This window comes from Callospermophilus lateralis, chromosome X, assembly GCF_048772815.1.
Source record: "Callospermophilus lateralis isolate mCalLat2 chromosome X, mCalLat2.hap1, whole genome shotgun sequence".
Taxonomy (NCBI): Eukaryota; Metazoa; Chordata; class Mammalia; order Rodentia; family Sciuridae; genus Callospermophilus; species Callospermophilus lateralis.
Window position 1 is genome coordinate 50,182,925 of NC_135325.1, and position 17,987 is coordinate 50,200,911.

A 17,987-nucleotide genomic window follows, 5' to 3' on the forward strand; every position below is an offset into this window, starting at 1 on the left:
GAAACCATCTGGGCCTGGAGATTTCTTTTTCAGGAGTTTGTAATTTCTACATTGATTCCATTTTAGTCAGAAAATCTTTCTATGTAATTTCATTTTTTTTAATTTGTTGAAGCTTGTTTTATGGCCAGGATGTGATCTATCTTGGTAGACCTGTGAGTATTTGAAAAGAATGTGTATTCTGCTGTTGTTTAGAGTGTTCTATAAAAGTCAGTTACATCCTGTTGATTGATAGCATTGTCAAGTTCTTCTATATCCTTGGTCAATTTCTGTCTAGTTACTCAATTGGTTGCTGAGAGAGTGATGTTGAAGTCTCCAGCTCTAATTCTGAATTTATCTATTTCCCAATACAGCTCTATCAATTTTTGCTTCACATATTTTGAGTCTGTTTTTTAATGCATTTATATTTTAGATTGCTATATCTTGGTAAAATGACCCCTTTGCTGCTATATAATGTCCCACACTGTCCATGTGGTTTGGTGTGAAGCCTACTGTATCTGAAATCAACATAGCAATATATCATATTCTATCCTTTTACTTTTAATCTATCTTTACTGTATTCAAAGTGAGTTTTTTTATAGGCAACATACAATTAGGCCATTTTTTAGTGACTACCAGTCTTTGTTTTTTAATCGCTGCATTTGGAACATTTACATCCAATGTAATTTTGTTGTGATTTGACTCTCCATTTGATTTTACTTTTTTTTGTTTGTTTGTTTTCTGTTGTTTCTCTGTTTTCTCCTGTTTTTTACTATGGGTGATTTGTACATTTTTTCAAATTCCATTTTGATTCATCTGTAGTATTTTTTATTATATCTCTTTGTATTGGTTTTTAGTGGTTGCTCTGGGTATATATTGAACACATGTAACTTCTTATAATCTACCGTTGTCAACATTTTACCAGTGTGAAAATACTTGTCTTATTTTCTCTACATACATTTGGAAGCACATCAGTGTTATAAATTTTACTTCAACCACCAAATATAATTTAGAAAGCTCAAGAGGAAAAGAGAAATCTATTATATCTACCCATATTTTTATTCTTTCTATTGTTCTTTCTTCCTCTCTAATGTTCCAAGATGCTTTGTTTTATCATTTCCTTTCCATTTCAAGAACTTTGTTTATTCTTTTTTTAGGATAGGTGTGCTAGCAACAAATTCTCAATGTTTTCTTTCCCTTATGAAACTGTCATTTTCTCTTCATTCCTGAAGGATATTTTCACTGGATATATAATTCTGATATATAATTCTGGGTTGACAGTTCTTTTCTTTTAGCACTTGAAAAAATATTGTACCACTTCCTTCTGATTTGTCTTTTATGAGAAATCCACTGTCATTTGAAGTATCAATGAATTATCAATTATAGGTAAGGCTTGACTTCTCTTTTGCTGCTTTCCAGATTTTTCTCTCTTCATTTAGTTTTTGGAAATATAATTATGATATGTCTTGGTGTGGATTTCTTTTGGTTTATACTGTTTAGGATTCCATTAGGTTCTTGAATCTGTAGATTTTCTGTCTCTTGCCAATTTGGGGGAATATTTAGCCATAATTTTTTTAAAAAAAATACTTTTTAGCCCCACTTTCTTTCTTCCCTCCTCTCAGATTTGATGTGAATGCCAGAATCTCTTTAATGACGTAAATTTTAGATATTCTATCATGGTCCCACATGGTCCCTGAGTCTCTGCTCAGTTCTTCAGTTTATTTTCTGTCATTTGTTCAAACTGAGCAATTTCTGTTGTTCTATCTTCCAGTTGGCTAATTCTTCTTTCACCACTGCCATTCTGCTATTAGACTTATATTCTAGTTTCTGGTTCTAAAATTTAGTTTTAGTTTTTCTTTCTGTTTCTTTACCAACACTTCCTTTTTTTCTTTTTTCATTTGTTTCGGGCATGTTTGTAATTGCTCATTGATGTATTCTTATGGTGGCTGCTTTAAACTCCTACTCAGATATTGCCAATATCTGTCATCTCTGTTATCATCTGTTGATTATTTTGAGATTTGTTTTTCTTTTTTTCTCATTGATGTTAAGAGCCTCCTGCTCTTGGTATGATGAACGATTCTCTATTGTATCCTGAACATTTTAGGTATGATGTTATGAAATTCTAGATCTTATTTAAATCTTCTGTTTCAGCAGTCTTCTGACATCATACTGTCATGGGATGCATTCACTACCCCATTACCTCCAGGTGAGGGTAAAAGTCTAGGTTCCCTCTTTATTTTTTTTAAGAATTTTTAATATTTATTTTTTAGTTTTCGTTGGACACAACATCTTTGTTTATATGTGGTGCTGAGGATCGAACCCGGGCCACACGCATGCCAGGCGAGCGTGCTACCGCTTGAGCCACATCCCCAGCCCTAGGTTCACACTTTAAAGAGTTTTTTTAATTTTTAAGGGTTTGCCAGATGAATCAGAAAAAAAAAAGACACAATGTTCTTTCATATCTGAACATTTATTTCAGGTTTCATATGTATTTTGATAATGTTTGTATTAAAAATGGGTTTTTCAAGGACCCCTCATAAATAATAATCAAGCATATACCATAACTCAAAATATGCACAGCAATGAAATATGCACATTATGCATTATCACTCAAGTGCCACTGAGATTTTCTTTAAGTCTAGATTACTAAAAATATTTATTTTTTTTAAATGATAAAAAATCTTGGCTCCTTACTCAGCTACTATTACCTGGTAGAGAAAATTGGTGTCTCATTCCTGCTTGGTAGAAGTAGAAATTCAGGCTCCCAACTAGTGGAAGGGGACTCTGGTTATTGAGAGGCTAATTTTCTATTTTAATCTTTCATTCACTCAAGAAATATGTATTTGGTGTTAATATGTGTCAGGAACTGTTCTAGGCACTAATGATACAGCACTACAGAGGACAAATAAAAGCCTTGCCCATCATAGAGCTTTTATTCTAGTGAAACAGATAAGCAATTAGCAAATAAATATTTGATGTTGATTACTGATTAATTGAGGGGACACTCTTTTAGATAGTGTGGTCAATAAAGGTTTCTCTGAAGAAGTGAAATTTGAGAATAGAACTTAAGGAAATGAGTAAAGTAATTTTACAAAAATTGAGGTGAAGAACATTCTAGATGGAGGGGAAAACAGCATCAAAAACCCCAATATAGGAATGGATTTAGCATATATAATATATATGTTTTAACATGTATTAGAAAGAAAATATAACTATCACATCAAACTCTTTGACCTCACTGGTATTATTTCTTAAGATGAAGCTAAGTATTAAAAAATGACTCCATATGAGAAAGGTTTCTACATAAGTGGTATGTAAATATGGTTAGGCTCTTTGACAATATTGAAGTTTAGGAAGCAAATCTGTCTCTGAAGTAGATAAAATTATTTCAATGTAATATTATTTAATATATGAAAGAATCAAGGTTTAGAAAAGCTAATTACTTTGTACAGGGTCACAATGCCAGTGAGTGGGGGAACTAGGATTCCACATGAGAAGTTGAGGATCATGCCCAAAGCTTAGAAGAAGAAATACAGATTTTTCCTTCTACCTGGTAGAGTTGCTGATTATTGTATACAACAAACCAAGAATTTTGGAAGGGCAGGTAGAGGACTCTAATATATTTAAGTGAGTTTGTTTGTTTGTCCAAAGAATACTCCAAAAGCAATTAATATTCCTCATTTTCCTCCAGCTTTTAGCACTAAAATGATCCATGAGCAAAATTATTATTTTGGAAATTATTTGAGAAAATAAGGTAACTCACTCAGGGTTCTGGAATGTCCCAACTGTTGACAACTTTCTCAGTGTACCCAGAGTCCCTTTAACTCACCGAGACTCACTCAGGTGCTGTCTTGAGCTCAGCCGCCAAACCCAGCAGTGCTGATGGTCATTTAACACCAGCATCAGCAGGCCAGATTCCTGGCTTTGCTGCCAAGGGGAAGCTACTTACTACAGGGTTCTCACCACAGAGTTCCAGAAGAAACTCTACAGACATTTTTGCATCCCATGAACTCCTCTGCTATACCTTGACAGGGACATCCCCAAGCCATGGTCAGGCCACCAAGGAGCTGGGAGTCTTTTGAAAAAAGGAAGCATCTTTATAGGCTCCTGGTTTACCCACATCCTTCTGCCTCTTTGCAGCTCCAAGCATATTTTGGAGGGAGATTTCATAAAGATTTCTAAATTGAGTTAGAATTTCAAGTCTATTGTGACATGCAAATTAGTCCTGCTTGCCCGTTGGCAGCAATGCAGCTGAAGTGCCTAGAGACGGGCCATAAAATGAAAACATCAAAGTGATTAAATGTGCCCGAAGAGCATAATTGAGTGCATGAATAAGAGAAAATAAAACAAATTGATTTTCTCCAGTGCCAGAAAAACAGAATAATTGAGAACAAAATAATAGACTTTGAAGTAATCAAAGTGAGGAATGCACCATAGTGACATAGAAACAGCCAGTTGTGGGAGAGATTTATTGTGTTTCTGTTATCATTTTTACAACTTTAATTTCATTAGCTAATAAATACAAATCAATTGAAAAATCAGTCAACCAGAGAGGAGGAAGTCCCAAGCCAAGATTTTTATTCACATCTCTAAAACAGACTGAGGCGGTGATCCTTAATCTACTTTCATAGGCGCACATTTCCCCCGTGAGCTGGAAAACAAGTTCTGGGAGGCCTCTGCTCTGGAGGTGATGATGTTCTGTTCTGTCAATCACTTTCCACATATAGGTTACAGATTCAACTTTCCAAAAAGGTCACTTTTATACCCCGCCAAGATTTCCAACAGACAACATTTTCTTAGTGGAAGCATCTTGGTTTATGAAGTTGACATGTTCATGGTACTGACCAGCACGTGTGGTCTTTCATTAAGTCCTTCTGGCCTCATTCGGTGGTAGTGGTGATGGCAACAGCTATGGCAAAAACAGCAGAAGCATCTGCTCACTCTCATAGTACTACTCAGCATCTCTGCATCATTGCTTCCAGTGCCCCACCCTGCCTCCAAACACACACACACACACACACACACAAAAAAAAAAAAAAAAAAAAAAACACTGAAATCTAATCTAAATCTGGAAAGCTCAAACAAGTATATACCACCCCCTTGGCTTCCAGCCTGGTACCCATGATGCTGGAGAAGATCAGTGGCAAGATGCTAGGCTAGGGGAGACTTTTCACATCAACTGTGGAAATAGAACACTGGGGACAACAAGTCATGCTGGGACCACATCCGGGAAGATCACAGAGTAAACATGAGACTGCTGCAGAACTATTTTTATGGCTCCTCCAAGAAAAGAATCCCTCCACCCTACTCAGCTGTTCATGGCTGGGATCAATGGCCCTTCCCTTCAAGATCTGCAGTAATGGCTGATGTGACCCGAATTGTGGTTTTCCTTTCACAGGCCTTTGAGCTACTCTGGCAGTGGTTGGCACTTCCAGATGTTCATGACACACCCTACCTTCAGGGCTCTACAGTCAGTGGCCATGCCTTTGGCTCCAGTAAAGGTCTCTGGGACCATTGGGACTGTAAAGCAGGGTGTGCAGAAGGAGCTGGCAGCACTGAGACTGGCACTATTTGCTGGCTCAATCAGGATGGCATGGTTAATAGATTGTGCCTGCCAGGCAATTTCTCCTGGAGAATTTATCTTCCAGGAAGCACCTAGAGCCTGAAGGGAGTCTCTCTGACCTTCTGGTGGCATCTGAGGCCTAATAGTGATGTGCTTTGAGGCAAATAGGGATGTTGGCATTTTGCTCTTTTGTGCAAGAAAGCAAGAATTTGTTTCCAGTTCAAGTTGAAAATCCCAACTTCCATTTCCCACTAGTGTTTGGGTGGAGCAAAATGGAGCAAATGGCTTTCAAAACTCTAAAGCATTATACAGATGTAAGACTGTATTATTCTTCCTACCACTGCTATTCCCATTATCTTGGATTTCCTAGCCCAGAATTTTTGCCTGAAAAAGAAATGTGGAGAAGGCACATCAACCAAAGAACCTGGGAGCTATAACTCCAAAACGCCTGGGAGGCATCGCCCAGCCCAGCAGATAGACAACTGCTGAGGCCCAGCTCCACAAGCTGCCTGGCAGGCATGCAGCCCACTTCTGTGATGTCACCTCTACAGTTACTTGTGCCCATCCCTCCACATGGAGCCAGCAGATTTAGGCACAGGAGGGGAGAAAAAATGAATCATAGGCTATTTTAGAAATTGCTTCGATTCCGTTTGAGCCCGCAGTAGTGCCTTGCAAGCTGAGACCAGAGCACCCTAACCATCAGAGTAATATCCTTTAAGTGCTGATATCCTGTAAGTGCCAGAAGCCTGGTGGGATTAATCCACAACCCCAGGTTCTAATTCAGGTCAGAAGCAGACAAGTGGTAATTGGTGGTTCCACATAATTGTCATTGAAAGGCTTTCTGATGACAGGAGGGATCGACATTCCAAGGCAAGCAATGCAGTTGACAATTAAAGGCTAAAAAATCAGCCATTCACATCAGCACATGCCCATGGCTTCACAGAAATCCTTCGGACTGCCATTGCTCCCAGATAAAAAGGAAGACCCTCAACTTGCTCATAATGGGGCAACAATTGGAAAATTTACTCTAGCCCCATATCACACTAGATCCTCTCTCCTCTGTATAATTCCAGCCTCCTTGTCCCCCTGCTTGACCTTCATCCTGGGTTCTGACCACAAAAACTTTGCAGTTGCCTTTATATATCCTGCTCTGTTCTTACTGCATGGAACATTCTTTCTGCCTTTGCCCTTCAAGATGCCACCTGCTCTGTGAAGCTTTTCATGCCCTCTCTTTTTCCGCCTCTAGAATTTTGTATATACAGGTATTTTATTACTCTGTTACTATGGATGATGATGTGTTTGACTCCAAATATGTCCTCCTTGTTTCTCACTGGACCAAGAGCTCCTTGATGGCAAGGACTGTGTCTTGTTCTCCTCTCTGATCCCAGTGCCTGTCACAGGGCCTAGGCCGTTGTAGACACCATTAAAGATTTGTGCAATGAATGGACATAGAAGTGGACCATATCTACACAGGGGAGCTTGATGGAGTATGGAACACACCATGTGAGATTTTCAGATACTAGAGGCCAATGGATGTAGAGCAGCCTGGGCATGAACTGATCAAGAGCCATCTTTACAATCATTTTTTTTAATATTTATTTTTTAGTTGTAGATGGACACATATCTTTATTTATTTATTTTTATGTGGTGCTGAGGATCGAACCCAGGGCCTCACACATGCGAGGTGAGTGCTCTACCACTGAGTCATAACCCCAGCCCCCCCACAATCATTTTTATCAAAATGTGTTTCATGTTACTCTATAGGAGACACAATTTGAGGTGACATGAGGACATTTTTAATTTTTTTTGTACCAGGTATTGAACCCAGGGACACCTAACCACTGAGCACATCCCCAGTCCTTTCAATTTTTATTTTGAGACAGGGTCTCACTAAGTTGTTCATGGCTTTGGTACGGTTCTGAGGATGGCTTTAAGCATCTGATCCTCTTGCCTCAGCCTTCTGAGCCACTGGGATTGCAGGCATACACCACCGCACCCAGCTAGACATTTTTAATTTTAACAGCCATATTTATTTTAATGTATGTTTAAAAATGCAATAAGCACATAGAGTCTTTTTTATTTTTGTTTTTGTTGCTGCTTAAGCTAGATGAGGCCAAAATAGGTATTAAAGTTTTAGCAGTGAATGGATACATAGAAGAATATTATGTGACTATTAATAAAGATGCTAAGTAGATGTGACAACATTCCTGAAAGGATTACTCATAGGATGGTAGTTTGGGAAATACTTTTCAACAGTCCTAAATTCACTATTCTGTTCTTATGTGGTGCCACTCAGCTTCTAAGAGTCCTAGGATCACTTTGACATTCCTTCAAACTGCTGTGATATTGCTTTCAGAACTCATTTGCCACCTCACCTGGTAGCACTGATTCTCCGTTTGTTAGCATGTGTTTGCTCACCTCAACCGCATTTATAAGGTCCCTAAGAGCAAAGACCAAGTTTTAAACCTCTGTGAATTGAATGGGAAAGTGCTTGATCTACTGCCCTGTAACTCTAGAGATGTTTGCTCCTTCAGTGAATAGGTATTGAGCACCTACAGTATGCCAGCCACTGTAAAGAGTGCTAACAAAAGAGAAATGAACAAGACAGATAAAGCCCTTGCTCTCTTAGAGTTTGTGAGAGGAGACAGACTGTGTGCAAATAAACACACAAGATGCTTTGGGTGAGCAAAGTGCATTAATGAAAATAAAATTGGGCCATGTGATAGAAAAGGAGTGACTGGCTACTGGCCTCTCAGCTTGAATTGTCATAAGGCCTCTTACAAATGACTTTTGAGTTGAAAACTGTTGACTCAAGGTGATAGAGGTGATGAGATAGATCAAAAATGGTAATATCCAAGGACAGAGTATTCCAGGCAGAAGAAACACCAGGTACAAAGGAGAAAGCCCTAAGAGGGAAAATTATTCATGTGTTCAAACCACATCAAGGAGGCCTGTGTGCTAGAACCAAGTGAGCAAGGAGAGTGGGTAGGAGATGAGAGACAAGAGACCAGTTCCTGCAGGTGAGTTGCTTAGATTTTATTCTAGGTGGCTGTTAGAGGGTTTTGAGCATAAGAGTAATTATATTATGACCTGAGTACTCTGGTCACTATATAGAGAATAGCTTGTAGGGGGCAAGGAAGAAAACAAAGATGCCAGTTTTGAAGCTACTAGAGTCATCCATGCAAAGGGCGACAGTGATTTGGAGTAATGATAGCTAGCAGTGAAGGGTGGAGAGATACGGGTGGCTTTAGAATATATTTAGATGTAGAATCTGCAAGACTTGCTAATAGGTTGAAAAGAACCTTTGCAAACAAGAGAGTCAATAAGGACAGCCCCTAGTCAGTGTTATGAAGGAAGAAAACAGAGACACAAGGGTGGCTGCATTGTCCAATACACCACCACTAGCCATTGTCCAATACAACCACCACTGCATTGTCCAATACAACCACCATGGCCCAATATGCTTAACATCATGAGTTACTAAGGAATCGCATATTCTACATTTAGAAGACTAGGTTGTTTTTATTCAAGTTAACTAAATAAAATTTAAAATTAAGTTTCTCACTTGCATTAACCATATTTCAAATGCTCGATAGCCACATGTGATTACTGGCTACCATGTTGGACAGCATACATCATCCCAGAAAGTTCTACTGGACAACGCTGCTCTGTGTGTGTGAGAGAGAGAATGAGAGGAGAGAGAGAGAGAGAGAGAGAGAGAGAGAGAGAGAGAGATAGATATTAGGGACCAACCTCAGGGATGCTCTACCACTGAGCTACATTCCCAGTCCATTTTTTGAAATATTTTTTAGTTGTAGATGGATACAATATCTTTATCTATTTATTTTTTTATGTGGTGCTGAGTGCCTCACATATGCAAGGCAAGTGCTCTACCACTGAGCCACAACCCCAGCATCCCCAGTCCATTTTTATTTTTTTATTTTGAGACAGTGTCTAGCTAAGTTGCCCAGGCTAGCCTTAAATTTGCTATCCTCCTGCCTCAGCTTCGTGAGTATCTGGGATTACAGATGAGAGTCACCACATCCAGCTTACTCTACATTTAGAAGACTAGGTATTAAGAGAAAAAAAAGATAAACCACAGACTGTGAGAAATATTTGCAAAATTCATATCCAGTACAGGACTTGTGTATCCAAAATATACAAAGAACTGTTAAAACAAACAACCTAATTTTTTTTCTTTTTTTTTTTTTTTTTTTTGCCACACTGGGAGATTAAACCCAGAGATGCCCTACCACTGAAATAAATACCCAGTCCTTTTTAATTTTTATATGTTGGGACAGGGTCTCACTAAGTTTCCAAGGCTGGCCTCAAGTTTGCAATCCTCCTAACTCAACCTCCCCAGTAGCTGATATTACAGGTGTCAGTCAATATATCCAGAACAAAGAACCTAATTTTAAACTAGGCAAAATATGTAAACAGACAGCTCTCCAAAGAAGATATATACATGACAAGGAAACATGAAAATATGCTTAACATCATGAGTTACTAAGGAATTGCAAATTTAAACAATGAGGTACTGCCGGGTATGGTGGCACATGCTTGTATTCCCAGCTATTTAGGAATGTGAGGCAGGATTACAAGTTCAAGTCCAGCTTCAGCAACTCAGCATGACCCTCTCTCAAAATAAAAAATTTAAAAAGGGCAGGGATGCAGCTCAGTGGTAAAGCATCTCTGGATTCAATCCCCAGTACCAAAAAAAAAAAAAAAAAAAAACCAATGACCTACCACTACAAATCTTTTAGAAAACCTAAAATCCAAGATACCGACAACACCAAGTGTTGGAAATAATGTGAAGCATCTCAGAAACTCTCATTCATTACTGGTGGGAAGGCAAAATGACACAGCCACTTGGGAGGACAGTTCAGCAGTTTGTGGCAAAGTTAAGCAGATTTACCATACCATCCAGCAATTACTCTCCTTGATATTTACCCAAATAAACTGAAAACCCCTGTCCACACAAAAACTTAGCATGAATTTTCATGACAGCCTTGTTCATGATTGCCATAACTTGGAAGCAACCAAGACACTCAGCAGGTAAATAGATAATCTGTGGTACATCTAGGCAAGGAATATTTTCAGCACTATAAAGAAATAAGTTATCAAACAACAAAAAACATGGAAGAGCCAAGCATCATGTCACACATCTGCAAAGCCAGCAACTCTGGAGGCTGAGGAAGGAAAATCCCAAGTTCAAGCTCAGACTCCGCAGCCTAACAAGGTCTAAGCAATTTAGTGAGACCCTGTCTCAATATTAAAAATTAAAAAGGATTGTGGATGTAGCTCAGTTGTAAAGGGTCCCTGGGTTTGATCCCCAATACCACCCAAAAAAAGGACATGGAGGAAACATAAGTACATATTGACAAATGAAGGAAGCCAATCTGAAAAAGCTACAGACCATATAATTTCAAGCATATAATATTATACAAAAGGCACAACTACAGAAATGGTAAAAAGATGAATGATTGCCATGCTTCAGAGGAAGGGAGGGAGGGTGAATTAGTGGAGCTCAGATTTTTAGGGTAATGAAACTATGCTATATGATACTATAATGGTGGACACATAACCCCATGCACTTATCAAAACTCATAGAAACGTACAATACACAGAGTGAACCCTAGGGCTGGAGCACACATGTGCAGGGCCCTGGGTTTGATCTCCAGCACTGAAAAAAAAACAGTGAATCATGATGCAAAATATGAACTTTAGTTAATAATAATGTAATAATATTCATTCAAACTGTAATAAATGTACCCTACTAATATAAGATGTTAATAATAGAGGCAACTGCCTGCAAGGGAAAATGGAAGGGAATATTTCTGTATTTCCTGCTCAGTTTTCCTGTAAACCTAAATAAAATTGCTCTAAAAATAAAGTCTACTTAAAAGAAAAAAAAAAAGACAAAAAGTAGAGAGAGTGCTCACCAGTACCTAACCAAGTACCTAGCACCGAGTAGACACTCCATAATTGTTTGTTGAGTAAGGGGAAGAGCACTTGAGTCAGTCCCTCAGTGAACTGATAGAACACAGTTCTCCTGAATCCTGGGGCAGTCCCTTCTTGTACATCAGAGGTGGGGTGACAATATCATTTATTGTCCAAACTAGGATATTTGAGAATGAAATGGAGTGCCACTGATAAAATCAAAACCATTCCAGAGATAACCAGAAATTACAAATTGGGAGTACATGAGCCATATCTTGCGTCCAAAATTATTTTGTTTGATCACTCATATTGATGCCCTACACAATATTCTTTACAATTTCAATCAGCTGTCTGCATTGAACACTGTGGAAACATTGCATAAAATGTGCATTTCTGGGTTGCAGATGTAACTCAGTGTCAAAGAACTCATCTAATATGCATGAGACCATGGGTTGGAGCCCCTCCCCCGCCCCCAAAAAAGGAAATTTTTGAATTTTCTTAGACAATGGAAATATCAGGTCATACTGGGCCCACATTCCTACATAGTAGTGAATGGTTGGAACTGAGTTGTAGCTGCCTGCTTTGCAAGCATGTACATTTCTGTTTGCCTCAGACCCCTCCACTCCTCTTTGTATATCTCACTCAAGGCCAAGTGTGATTACCATCTCACAGTTTGGGTTTTCTTTTTTTTTTTTTTTATTTCGGTGCATCATAATTATACATAATAGTGGAAATCATTATTCCATTTTGATACAGGCATATAATATAATCTGCTCAATCTCAGTTCCCTCTACCTTCCTGTTCCTTCCCCTTCTCTCTCCATCCCTTGCCATCCTCCTCCCTACTCTGATTCATTTGATCTACTCTACTATCCCTCTTCTTTCATAGTAGAATTGAGGAAAAAGGAAAATATTTCTTATACTCAGGATGACTCAAATTAGAAAAATGAAGAAAGCAACAAGAGGGCTTCATATGTGTTGCCCCAATCTCCTTTACACACATCCAGTCTTGGCCTCTTGAGGCATTTGGGTTTGCCCCCTCTGATCTGAACTCCATGTATCCCTCAGGCCCCAGACTGTGTTGGCTGAATTTTCTCAGGCTGCCACCCACTGCTGGAAAAGCTAGACATGAAAGGGAGACAATGGGCATTATTTAAGCTTACATTATATTGTTACCCAAATTTAACATTGCTCATCATCAACTTTTGGAGGAAATTATTTCTGTTGTTTTTCTTAATTGTCTCCAAATGTAACTGGATAGCAAATCAGGGCAGCAGAGAATACAGCACCCACCTTTCCTCTCTGTGGACACATGACATTGGAACATTGTGATGTAGTTTTTGTCCACCCATGCATTCACTCATTCCCTCATGCTCTGACTAGGCTTCAGATGGAGGGACCCCTCACTTCAGCATCAGGATCCCCAGTGGTGTGTCCTCAGCAGGAGCAACCAAGCAAGCAATGACATGAGACAGGAACATATGGATGGAGCATGTCTATTTAAACAAAGGAGTTGGACTGCATTCATAAGTGGTCAGGAGCTCCTGAAGAAAGGAGAGGGGTGTGATCATAGGTAGCAATTACTGGGAGACAACTCCAGAAACAGGAGGACTACTGAAAAGCTGTTGCAGTGACCCAAGTAATATATGTGACTAAGGAAGAGACAGTGGAATAGAAAAGAAGAAACAGATTTGAGAGAAATCTTGAAATTAGGCTTGGTAACTCATAAGACATGGAGGAGGCATGAACCAAGAGATGAAGAAGCAAAGATGATTCAGAAATTTTTTGAGTTTAGTAGTTTAAAACACCAAAAACATGATCCAAACAAGGGAAAAATGCTAAATTAGATCTCATCAAAACATCTTTTTCAAAAAACTTATCTATCTTTTGCTTTACAAAAGACTTAGTAGAATAAAAAGGTAAGTTATATAGTGAGATAAAATATTTATAAATCGTATGTCCAATAACAGATTTGTATCTAAAACAAAGAATTCTCCAAAATATGGGTAAATGCTTTGGGTGTACCTCAGTAGTAGAGTGTTTGCCTAGCATGGGAGAGGCCCTGGGTTGCATGCTCCAGCATTGCAAAAAAGGAGAAGAGGATTAATGATACCCCTACCTGAAAAACTTAAAAAGGCCGGATGTGGTGGCACACACCTGTATTACAAGCAACTCAGGAGGCTGAGGCAGGAGGATCGTGAATTCAAAGCCAGCCTCAGCAATGGCAAGGCACTAAGCAACTCAGTGTGACCCTCTCTTTAAATAAAATACAAAATAGAGCCATGGATGTGGCTCAGTAGTTGAGTGCCCGGTACCAAAAAACAAACAAACAAACAACAACAACAACAAAAACTGAAAAATTTCCCCCCAGCTCAGGAGGCTGAGGCAGGAGAATTTCAAGTTCAGAGCCAGGCTTAGTAACTTAGCAAAACCCTAAGCAACTCAGTGAGACTCTGTCTCTAAATAACATATAAAAAAGGGGCTGGGGGGGGCTGGGATTGTGGCTCAGTGGTAGAGCACTCCCCTAGCACGAGCAGGACCCGGGTTTGATCCTCAGCACCACATAAAAATAGAAGGCATTGTGTTGTGTCCATCTACACCTAAAAAATAAATATTAAAAGGGGGGGCTGGGGAAAAAAAGAGCTGGGGATGTGGCTCAGCAGTTAAACAACTAACTCTGGGTTTAATCCCTGGTGTTGAGAGCCACAGCCGAAGGGGCCCCAGCAAACTTTCAGACTGCCAGCTGATGAGCTGAAGGGGCCCCAGCAAACTTTCAGACTGCCAGCTGATGATTGGCTCACAGCGGCCCCAGCAACATCTAGCTGATTGGCTCCTCTGCGGTGATGCTCATTGGGCTGTTTCCCTGCCCTTTCAGACCACGGAGCTGCTCATTGGGGGACTTTTTTGGCTCCGCCCATGCGACCCAGCCAATCGGCCTCAAGAGCAGGAGGATTGTGGGAGGAAGAGGTTGTTGGGGTGTGTGGCTTGTGGGAAGCCGGTGGTGGCAGTTGGGCTCTGAGGGTTTTTTCCTGAGGAGCTGTTTTGTTTATCTTGTGTGGTTCTAAAAATAAAGTTAGTTTCTTTTGACAAGTGGCTCCTGAATTGTGCCCAGCCAGACTGTGGCACCCTGGTACAAAAAAAAAAAAAAGTTTAAAAAGTGAGAAGATGCAGGGGGCATGGGATGAGTAGAGAAACTTTAGATTGGGCAAAGGTAAAGGAGGGGAGGGAAGGGGGTATGGGAGTAGGAAAGATGGTGGAATGAGATACACATCATTACTCCAGGTACATGCATGATTGCATGAATAGTGTGACCCTACTTCATGTACAGAGAACTGAAAAATTATGCTCCATTTGTGTACGATGAATCAAAGAGCATTCTGCTGTCATGTATAACTGATTAGAACAAATAAATTTTTAAAAAGTGATAAAAGAGCTAATTAACATATAATATTATGTAACATAATAAATCCCATGTGTTACTGGTCTCCTTCCATGAGCAAATATTTGTTTTTGTTTTCATAGACTTTATTGTTGGGAATAATTTCAGATTTACTGAAAAATTGTAAGGATAGTACAGAGAGTTCCCATGTGCCTCACACTCAGTTTTGCTCACCTTTGACATTTTATGTTCCTATGATATGTTACATTTAAAGATCCAATTTGATACATTATGAACTATCCCTTATTCAGGCTTCTTTTAACTGCTCCAGGATCCCATCCAGGATACCACATTTCCTTTAGGTCTTATGTCTCCTTTGGCTCCTCTAGGCTGTAGTAATTTCTCAGACTTTCCTTGTTTTTAATAACCTCTAAAATTGTGAGGAGTGCTGGTCAAGTAAATTTGTAGGATGCCTCTCTTTTGGAATTTGGTCTTCATCATAATTAGACTGGGGCTATGGGTTTAGAAAGGAAACCCGCTTAAGAAAAGGGCCATTTTCACCCCCATTGTAGCTGGGATACCTACTATCAACATGGAGCCTTGATCACTGGCTGAAGTAGTGTTTGTCAGATTTCTCCACTGTAAAGTTATTCTTTCTCCTTGTTTTCTATACTGTAAAGAAGTCTCTATGCAGAGTCCATAATAAAGAATTGAGAGTTAGGCTCCCCCTCTTTGAAGATACAGCATCGAATAAATTATTGGAAATTCTTCTGCACTAGAAATTTGCCTCCAATAATTTTTGAAAAATTTTGATGAAGTCTAATTTATCAAATTATTTCTTATGATTATTGTTTGGGGGGTCCTAAGAAAACTTTGCCTAACCCTTATGTTCTTTTTGCTTGACTATATTTTCACATCTTTTTCTAATAAGGATGCATTGCTTTGTAATAATTAATAGTAAGTTTTAAATATTTAATAAAAAGATCCAGGTACAGTGATGCATGCCAGTAATTCCAGCTACTTTGGAGGCTGAGACAGGAAGATCATAAGATCCAAGCCAATGTGAGCAAAAAAAAAAAAAAAAATAGATTTGCACATACTGAAAGTCAATTTGCTATATATTAATTTAAAAATTAAAGTAGATAGGCAAGTGGTTTATTTCTGATTATGTGTCCTCTTTCCTCCTTTTTTTCCACTTATCCATTCACTCAGTCATTTACTGAGCACCTACTATGTATGAGGCATTGTGCTAGACTTTGGTGATCAACAAAAAGTAAAGCAACCCAGATCCCAGTCCTCATGGAATATTCTTCCTGTTTCAGAGGAGAAGTGATCAGTAGGGTTTGGAGCCCAATGATCTGCTTGGGGAAATGGGCCAGGGAAAGACTAGCAAGGGACAAAGTGAGCAAAACTTTCCTTCCTAGAGCCTGACCTTGTAGGCTTGCAAATGATCACTTTTTAGAAAAGGCTCTTAGGCTTGAGGGCAGTGGAAGGCTCCCACTCCATATTTCAGGAGTATTCACAAGAGAAACTGCTAGGAGGGATGTACCCTGCTAAGGGGGGAAGAAAAGCTAGGGGAGAAGGAGATTTGATGCAGTTAATTGTAAACTCTGAAATGTATAACATGAATGTGCATTTGTGTTTGTGTGTGTGTATGTCTTAAAACAACCATTTGTTTAGTTCCTGACTCTGTGGATTGGCATTTGAACTGGGCTCAGCTGAGTGGTTCTTCTGGTTTAGGCTGGATCCACCCAGCATCTGAAGTCACCTGATTATCAAAAACCTCACTTGGAATTCATGTAATTGACTGATAGTTGCTGGGCTCATAAGGGTATCTGGGCCCTTTGCTACACATCTTCCAGCTACACATCCTGGCCTGTACTTGTTCATTTGGTAGGGTCACAAGGTTCCCAAGAGCAGCAAGAGAGCAAGCCCCATAATGCAAAACTGTTCTTCTTCACAGCTTTATTGAGGTATATCATTCACATACATTACCTGAACTTGAATTTTGTTTTCTCTCCTGTTTGCAGGGAATCTGAAGCATGTGGTCTAGTTGACAAAAAGAGATCACATTTCCAGCGCTGAGCAGCAGTGCCTGTAATGAAGACAGCGTGTTTATTCGAGCAGTTTGTGGAATTTGTGACTGCAGGGGAAATTTGGATGAAATTACTTCCTGAAAATTTCCAAGGGGCACCAAGTAGCAACGGGCCTCCTGGGGTGAGAAGGCAGGCACCCCAGAGTCCTCAACTAGGCTTAGGGGAAGAGGAAGATAGACAACATTTAAAGTATTTTTTAAAAACACACAAATGCAGTTTTTAATCTTTGAAAATTATTTTTAAGTGAGTTGGGGAAGGGGTGTTTTTATTTTCTTAAAGGAACAGATCAGAAGCTGGAGGAAAGTGTGGAGCTCTGGTCACCAGTTTGTGGACGGGAACTGCTGACAGGCAGGGTTTGGATCTCAGGACCATCCAGATGGAGCCCCAGGGAAGGGAGGAAACAATCAGTAAACTGGGTGGTGGGGTGGAGTCCACTACTGTTGTTTTAGGATTCACTATCTATTTTGTTTTTTTAATAAAATCTTTGAAAACCTACCTCCTTGCCCCATTGTTCTCATTGTTAACTGACTTTGTTAACTGACACTTCACCCTTTCCTTCCTTGAACTTTTCCCCTCACCAAAAGAGGCAAGAACAGCCCTATTGCTTCCAAGCTCTGCTCTGGTTCTGCCTTAGAAGCTCACCCTGAGTGCTGGGACCTGCTGGGGAAATAGTCAGTCTCCACCACAAGCCCTGAGGGCAGAAGGCCAAGTTCTGTCTTGTGCTGGGACCTGATCATGGTGGAGAAAGCATGGAGATGCAGGTATTTCAACCAAGGAGAAAGTCTTGCTAGCACCTTAGGGAGGAACTGCCGCTGCCCAGGAAGGATTTAGGAATAGGGAAAAAAAAAGGGAAAGATAGGTTGGCATGTCAGGTATAAGTGGGGCATTCCCATGGATAGGGAAAATACTTCCTAGCAAAGTATAGACAGTACATGGGATGAAAGGGGTCTATGGGTATAATGTGTTGTTGTTACCCTAAGCTCTCAGGAGATGGCCAGATGGCAAAATAGGAATAGAGAATAATGTGAAAGATG

General features: G+C 39.6%; 1 protein-coding gene across 1 annotated transcript in view; it reads left to right on the forward strand.

The window, feature by feature from the left end:
- The window catches only part of Hdac8 (histone deacetylase 8), a 228,389-nt gene extending 211,019 nt beyond the window's left edge, over nt 1-17,370 (forward strand). The window contains exon 11 of the mRNA XM_077106324.1: nt 16,888-17,370. Within this exon, the coding sequence (XP_076962439.1) occupies nt 16,888-16,910 (23 nt within the window). The 3' untranslated portion in view covers nt 16,911-17,370. The remainder of the gene's footprint in view (nt 1-16,887) is intronic.
- The last annotated feature ends 617 nt before the right edge of the window (nt 17,371-17,987 follow it).